We start from the raw sequence: 8,757 nt of genomic DNA, 5'->3' as shown, positions 1-8,757 counted from the left end.
ATTTATCTTAGGGTTTATTTACCTTGGGCGTATAATATTGATCCCTTAGGTTTATAATCTAAGGGTTCATATTCCTAGGGTATAATATTATTCATAGGGTTTATAATATTAATCTTAGGGTTTAACATAAATTCCATGAGTTTATAATCATGGTCAACCATGGTCCAATCTCACAGTGTGGCAAAGATTGTGTCAATATGAAAATCAAACATTATCAACAGTTGCCAACCTTGACCAATCATGATCAATCATGGAACAATGTCACATAGTGACAAATAATGTCTCAATATGAAAATCAAGCATGCTCAACCATTCTCCATCATCACATTGTGAAAAATATTATCTCAGTTTTGAAATCAATGATGGTTAACCATGGTCCACCATCGTAATGATGGTTAACCATGGTCCACCATCGTATTGTGACAAAGATTTCCTCAGTATGAAAATCAACCATGGTAAACCATGTTTATTTTACCGTTTATAATATTTATCATAAGTTTATATACCTTGGTTTATAATATTTATGCTAGGGTTTATCATAGGGTTTTCTCAATACGAAATCAATCATGGTCAACCATGGTCAACATTGGTTAAACATGATCGACCATGGTCAATTATGGTCAATCATGGTTAACCATGGTCAACAATGATCCAACGTCACATTATGAGAAAGATTTTTCAATATGAAAATAAACCATGATCAACCATGGTCAACCATGATTAAAATAAGAGAGAGTTAAAATGATAAAACAAAGGGTTAAAATAAGGATGGGATTGACGCTAAATATGCTTCTCTCATTTATCTATAAATTTCCAAGTTCCAAGCATCTAGAAGTAAAAGATAGGTGTGGGGATAAGGATAAATATTCTTTTATTTTTAGATACAGATTCGGGACCGTACGTTTTTATTCTTACTCCTTTACGAATTGATATTTTTGGTATCTTGGACATATATTGCATGCCACTTGAAAAGTCAAGGGATTGTTTCCCACAACGAGTTAAGAGGAACTAGGCTATTTTGAATAGTGAATGCTACATAATATTTTGTGGTAGGAGAGGAAATATGTATAAAATTCATGGCTGGCTAGATTACGGTGTATATATATATGACCTTGTTAGCTCTGGCTGATCCAATTCCTATTCTGATTTCTCTGCTGCCCAAATGGATCAATACAGTTGTGAAAGCAGATCCCTCGAGGTAGAGGATGGTCATGTTAATGGTCGAGAAGGGCTTCTAAGACGTGTTGATCACGCGAAGAATGGAGAAGAATTACGCTCTGGTGATGCTAACTGGGAAAGAAAGGATGGAACCTCGAAGAAGATCGAAGAGAAAGAGGTGAGCATAGAGCAGATCTTTGACGACAAGAAGGTGCCTCCATGGTGGGAACAGATCACATTCAGAGCAATGTTTTTGAGCATGCTCATGGGCATTATGTTTTGCATAATTGTCATAAAATTGATCCTCACCACTGGAATCGTTCCTTCCCTCAATGTTGCTGCCGGATTGCTGGGATACTTTTTCATCAAAACATGGACCAAATTCCTTGACAAGTTCGGGTTATTGAAGACTCCGTTCACCAGGCAAGAGAATACCGTGATTCAAACCTGTGTGGTGGCTTGTTATGGGATTGCATACAGCGGTATGTATGAGTTTAGTCTAAAACAGTTTATTGTGAATTATTCTGTGTTTTTGGTTTTCTGAATTGGGTATATTGGCAGGGGGGTTTGGGTTTTACTTGTTGGGTATGAACAGAAAGACCTATGAGCAAGCAGGCACTAGTACTCCCGGGAATACTCCAGACAATATCAAAGATCTAAGTCTTAGTTGGATTATTGGTTTTCTTTTCACTGTGAGTTTTATAGGACTATTAGCTGTGGTGCCTCTTCGGAAGGTAAGGAAATTTGGAATCCCGAGAATGACTATGGATTCGAAAGAAGCGATTTAGGAATTTTATTTTTATTTTGGGCTTCTTTGCAGTGAATATGAATTTTCTTTTTCCTTGGCTGTTTATTAGATAATGGTGATAGATTATAAGCTCACCTATCCAAGTGGTACAGCAACAGCTACTATCATAAATGGATTCCACACTCCTCAGGGAGACAAGCTAGCCAGGTAATGGCAGAATACATTACTGTTGAAACATTACAGATCTCTGAACTTGATAAAATGGATATAATCAGAGTCTAGATTATCCCCACCTTTACATATCAATGGTTTTTTCACCTTACAGTGTATTGCTCTTATATATTGCAGGAAACAAGTCAGAGCTCTTGGAAAATACTTTACATTAAGTTTTCTCTGGGGCTTCTTCCAGTGGTTTTTTGCAGCTGGTGACGATTGTGGCTTTGCGCAGTTTCCTACTTTTGGATTAAGAGCTCGGGATCAGGAGTATGTATTTGGGTTGTATATGTCTTTGGTTGTATTCATATTGAATGATTTAATAAGGGTTTATATATATATATATAATCTCGAAGTTTCTGTTACTTCACATTTTATCCAACTTTTATTTTCAAAGCTAGGCCATGAAAGCTTCACCAAAAATACGTGTATTGCAGATTTTTTTTCGATTTCAGCCCTACATATATAGGAGCTGGGATGATCTGTCCTCACTTGGTAAACTTGTCTATATTGTTCGGAGCAGTTATCTCTTGGGGTCTTATGTGGCCTCTCATACATAACCACAAAGGAGACTGGTACACTGCCTCAGACGAAAGTATGCAGGGCCTCAAAGGTTACAAGGTCTTTGTATCTATTGGTCTCATATTGGGTGATGGATTATATAATTTCGTCAAAATCCTGTACATCACAGTGACCACCATGTATAGTCAATTGCAGAAAAATAGGACACGCAATGGACTTCCAGTAGGAACCAGTGATGGAAATGAGGCACCAGTGGATGCAGCAATTCGGTATGATGAACAGCGGCGTAACGAGATGTTTATGAACGACAGCATTCCCTTATGGGTAGCCGGAGCTGGGTATGTGGCCCTTTCTGCCATATCCATAGGGGTCATCCCAAAGATTTTTCATCCTGTGAAATGGTACTTTGTATTGGTGGCCTACATAGTGGCACCAGTTTTGGCATTCTGCAACGCATATGGATGTGGGCTCACAGATTGGAGCTTGGCCTCAACTTATGGGAAACTAACCATCTTCATCTTTGGAGCATGGGCAGGGAAGGACGATGGCGGTGTACTGGCAGGATTAGCTGCCTGTGGAGTGATGATATCTATAGTTTCCACTGCTTCAGAGCTGATGACGGATTTCAAGACTGGATACCTGACCATGTCATCCCCAAGATCTATGTTTGTGAGTCAAGTGATTGGAACCGCCATGGGATGCATAATAGCACCCTGTACCTTCTGGTTATTCTACAAGGCCTTCAATGTGGGAGATCCGAATGGAGAATATCCGGCCCCCTATGCCCTGATATTCAGAAACATGGCCATCCTAGGAGTAGAAGGATTCGGTGCCCTTCCCAACCACTGCCTCACTATCTGTTATGGTTTCTTCGCAGCCGCCGTGGTAATCAACTTGATAAGAGACCGTGTACCCAAAAAAGTGTCACAGTATATTCCCCTGCCGATGGCGATGGCTATACCTTTCTACCTAGGACCTTATTTTGCCATCGATATGTGCGTGGGAACGGCCATTGTATTCGTTTGGCAGAAGATGAACTGTAAAAACGCTGACGTAATGGTTCCTGCAGTGGCTTCTGGTCTCATATGTGGAGATGGCTTATGGACTCTTCCTTCCTCGTTTCTGGCTCTGGCTAAAGTCAATCCTCCCATTTGCATGAAATTCCTGTCCAGAAGCATGAACAATAAAGTGGATGCCTTTATTAACCAGGGCTAATTCAAAAACATCAAAAACAAGTAGTTATTTTGTTGCTAGTGTTATATGTAACTATGTAATGGAAGTATGTAATTTTGATATTCGGGGTTTTGAATTTATTTGTAATAGTCGGTCGTTTAATTTTATAGTTTTTTTTAATGTTAACCCTGTAAAAAGAAAATATCAGTGTTAATTTTCCGTTAATGTAATAGAATTTTAATATCTAGTTGTCACGTAAAAATTATTAATTTAATTTGTTCAGTAAGTATCTTTTAAAAATAAATTAAAATTTAATATTTATTTCAAATTTATATAAGATTTTAAAAATAAATATAAAAATATGGTTAGTAATCCTTAAATGATTGATGAAAAAAAATTATGTATCAAGTAAACACTAGTACTTATTTTCAAAACCACTAAAATAATATTGACTAACATTTATTTCAATGTAATATTATTTTACAAAATAAAATATATCTAGCCATATTTCTCTCCATATATCTATGTATATTTAAGTTAGAAAATTGTTACTCATATACTTCAATGTAACATTATTTTATAAAATATATCTAGTCATATTTCTCCTCATATATTTATGTATATTTTAGTTAGAAAAGTGTTAGTTATATATATCTTTTAGTACGTCATAAAGTTCATCGTGTAACATATCTCATTTAATTTTGTTGTAAAATTTATTAGGTAACATATTTCTTCTCTAGATATAGATTAAAACGAACAAACCATTATTAATGAAATGATATTTTTACAATTAATTTACTAAATTGATATATAATATCTACTCCTACCATGACAATAATTAATTCTCTTTTCATTACGATAGAAATCCATTCTTTGTGAAATTATATTAATTTCACATAATCCATTTAACCCTTTACCAAAAAAGTGACAATTACTCATTTAAATTAGCATTATTAATTTTCACAAAATTAATATTAAGCAAAAAATAAAATAAAAATTAATAAATCTCATCTTTCAATTTAAAATTTTGTTATCATTCATTTTAAAATGCTCACTGCAATTCCAATATGTACATAAACCTATCATTTATCTTACACTCTTTTATCTAATTCCAATATATAAATACTTATACAAATAACAAACATGTTCTAAACATAAAATTTACACGATAAACATACTACCCAAAAACAAAAATAAAAATAAATAAATGAATAAATAAATATTGAAATATCCTTTCTGAAAACGAACCTGAAACAGCCATAAGTCTGCCGAATTACAGTAATACTTGTACTCCAAAATCGCATCAATTTAATAATTAAATATTATGATATTTTTTTTTAATAATAATTATAAAATAATACATTTACTATATTACTTTTGATATAAGGGTTATTTTTGGCGAAAGAATTTTGCCTGTAGCATCAAAATATGAATATCACTACCTACTCTTAGAACGTAACACGTATATCAAACCATGCATTGACAAAAGTTTAAAGACATTTTTCGTTAACATATAACTACCAACTTTTAGAAAGTAACGTGTACGTGAAACCTTACCCGGAAAGAGATTTATAAATATTTTTTTCATTCACGTGTGCGTCTGACCAAACTTAAGGAAAATATTTTTATTGCATCAGAATTGCATGCGACGTGTGACCAAACCTGACCAATATTTACAGATCTAGGTTATATAAATATTTATTGTATTAGAATTGCATGCAAAATAGATATATTCATTTAATACACGCGTCAGAGTATAACTGAAATATCGAGAGAAATATATCTTGTATCACAGTAAGAGCATGGCTAGACCATAGGGAAGTGAGATCAAGATATTTTTTATTATAAAATTATCTATATATAATTTATTTTGATTTAATATTTATATTAATATAAACTTATTTTATTTTTAAATTTAAATATAGGGAGGGATTAAAAAAATTTAAATGTAAAATAAGGAAAGATTTGTAGGTAAAACTTTTCTCAAAGATGTTAGATTTGGAGTTTAGTAATTTGTGTTAGAAAACTAATAAACTTAAACAGCGATTTTGCATGCGGAAAGAACTGAAAAGAATCACTGAAACTTAATATCCAGGGATACGAGTTACCTCCAGCGATTGGTGATGTTTTGATGAAGGCCACAGTCCACTTGCCTGCTACTTCTTCTGCACTCCAGCTTCAATCCAAGCAAAAAGAAAAGAACACAAGAATTCTGAAGGCACTTCCAAGCTCTGCTATCTCAGCTAGATGGTGTAGAACTGAAGGGGATTGAGATAGGAGCTTGGGGACCAAACAGATGAACATATAGCTAAGCTTCCATCAAGCTTCTAAAAGCTATGTGTTAGAAAAACCACAAATCAAGGTAGAGATCAGATCAAAGTGATGGACCACTTTAGTAGCTCCCAATTATAAATTTAGTAATTGCAGTTGATTTTCTAACTTAAGGAAACTACTGCAGTTCGTTTCCATAAGTTAAGAAAAGCTGTAATTCCATAAATCAAGGTAGCTTTTGTGTAAAATTAATGGAGCTTAACATTCTCCCACTTGGTCCATACTTCCAAACTTAATGTCTCAAAGACCATTGACAATCTTTATTAAGTAATAGATACATGAATCATGGCAATAAGTCCTCTAATGACGAGTATTATCTTCCATGTATTACTATGCATTTATTCTTATTATAATTTATGTGGCAACAATATCTTAATGAATAAACCCTATGTTTATTCTTGGTCCTTCTTAAATGAATTTTCTCAAATCAACTTAAGGTGCACATAAATATGAGAAAAAACATCACAATAATTAAGAATTTCATTAACATTGTCCATACAATGAAAAACTTCATAATGGAACCAAGTCCCATATTCAATACATGATCCTTGAATTTAAACGGTGGCATGCCCTTAGTCAAAGGATCAGCGATCATTAACTCAGTGTTGTCGTGCTCAATGACCACTTTATTTTCTTTAACACGTTCCCTTATAGCTAAATACTTAATGTCGATGTGTTTATTTCGACTCCGACTTTTTTAGCCATAAAACCAGCAGCTGAATTATCACAATATATTCTCAATGGCTTAGATATAGAATCCATAATTCTAAGCCCAGAAATGAAATTCTTAAGCCATACACCATGTAAAATAGCCTCAAACAGGATATACATAAGCATGTAGTCTTTGGTCCTTGAAGGTACCTCATTACTTTCTTTGCAGCTCTCCAGTGGTCTAAACCTGGATCACTCTGATATCGTCCCAACATTCCCACAACAAATGCAATGTCAGGTCTTGTGCAGACTTGAGCATACATTAGGAATTGCTGATCTCTTAGGTCTAGTAGATCTTCTTAATGTTGTACCATCATCTTCCTGAGAAGTATGTGGTTCAACTTGTTGTTCAAAAGTTCTTGGCAACTCTTGAACTCCTTGATCTACTGGAATATCGTCAGCAGCTTGTGGAAATTGGTTATTCAACACCAGTTTGTACTTGAGGGGTGCTATGAACAATAACCAATCTTTCACTTGAAGTGGAAGGTTGAGATTCTGAATGATCTTTCTCAGAAACTATGTTTCTGGTTTGATCGCTCCCACTGATCAAGTCATTTTCAAGAAACTTTGCATTTCTTGATTCCACAATCCTAGTACTGTGAGATGGACAATAAAATCTGTAAGTATGTATGATTTCTAATATGTCTGAATTCCTATTGGCACCTTTCTTTGACTTGTTGGTCTGCTTTCCCTTTATGCAGTCCACACAAGTCTCAAGATCAGTAAAATCTAGAGTATTAAGTATTCCTTCATTTACCTAGTCTCCGGTGCCATAATTTAGAGGAATCTTCATTAATAACACATCTTTCAGTGCCAGTGTGAACATGCATTGAATCATATGTGACATTGTTTTGTAAATTAATGTAGTAAAGACCATTAGACAGAATACCATTCCCAACATAATCAGATTTATAGAATAGACTGAAAAATTTTTCTGAAAAGTTTAAGGAATATCCAAAAGGTACAAGCCTTGAAACTGAAATCAAGTTTCTAGAAAAACTTGGAACATAAAAGGTCTTTTCTAACTCCAAAACAAAACCACTACTTAAAGTTAAATAACATGTTCCTATAGCTTCCACATGCGAGCCCATCTTGTTTCCTGATAAGATGCTTTGCTCACTTCCCACTGGCTTCCTTAGGTTTTGCAAACCTTTGCAAGGAATTTGAAATGTGAATTGTCGATCCAGAATCAATCCACCATGTGTTAATATTAACATTAACCATATTAGATTCATAACAAACAAACGAGATTACTTCCTTAAGTTCGGGAATGTCAGAACGAATTTCAGAGAAATTTGCAGGTTGTACTACTGCATTAAAATAAAGAATCACATGCTTATGTTGAGGCTTAATAAACTTTCATGTTCTACCAATGTAAAACATGGTAAAAAGAATTGAATCAAATGACATGAAAATTGCCTGTGGGCTAAATTTTCAATTCAAGCAGATTCAATAAAACTTTATGAACTTTCACGTTTTACCAATGTAAAACATGCTAAAAAGAATTGAATCAAATGACATGAAAATTTCCTGTGGGCTAAATTTTCAATTCAAGCAGATTCAATAAAACTTTATGAACTTTCACGTTTTACCAATGTAAAACATGCTAAAAAGTATTGAATCAAATGACATGAAAATTGCCTATGGGCTAAATTTTCAATTCAAGCAGATTCAATAAAACTTTATGAACTTTCACGTTTTACCAATGTAAAACATGCTAAAAAGAATTGAATCAAATGACATGAAAATTGCCTGTGGGCTAAATTTTCAATTCAAGCAGATTCAATAAAACTTTATGAACTTTCACGTTTTACCAATGTAAAACATGCTAAAAAGAATTGAATCAAATGACATAAAAATTGCCTGTGGGCTAAATTTTTAATTCAAACAGATTCAATAAA

General features: G+C 33.9%; 1 protein-coding gene across 1 annotated transcript; it reads left to right on the top strand.

Annotated features, from left to right (window-relative positions):
* The first annotated feature begins 1,025 nt into the window (after positions 1 to 1,025).
* Positions 1,026 to 3,961, top strand: LOC149249164 (putative metal-nicotianamine transporter YSL7). Its single transcript, XM_089456189.1, has 5 exons — positions 1,026 to 1,640; positions 1,720 to 1,892; positions 2,016 to 2,113; positions 2,255 to 2,389; positions 2,557 to 3,961. Exons 1-5 carry the CDS (start codon positions 1,163 to 1,165, stop codon positions 3,854 to 3,856), a joined length of 2,184 nt encoding a protein of 727 aa, XP_089312315.1. The 5' UTR covers positions 1,026 to 1,162; the 3' UTR covers positions 3,857 to 3,961.
* Positions 3,962 to 8,757: the final 4,796 nt, after the last annotated feature.

The sequence above is a fragment of the Pinus tabuliformis genome, chromosome 7, assembly GCF_031772625.1.
Source record: "Pinus tabuliformis cultivar Carrire ecotype Pingquan chromosome 7, CPIR1, whole genome shotgun sequence".
NCBI lineage: Eukaryota > Viridiplantae > Streptophyta > Pinopsida > Pinales > Pinaceae > Pinus > Pinus tabuliformis.
This window is presented reverse-complemented; position numbering and strand designations above follow the sequence as displayed.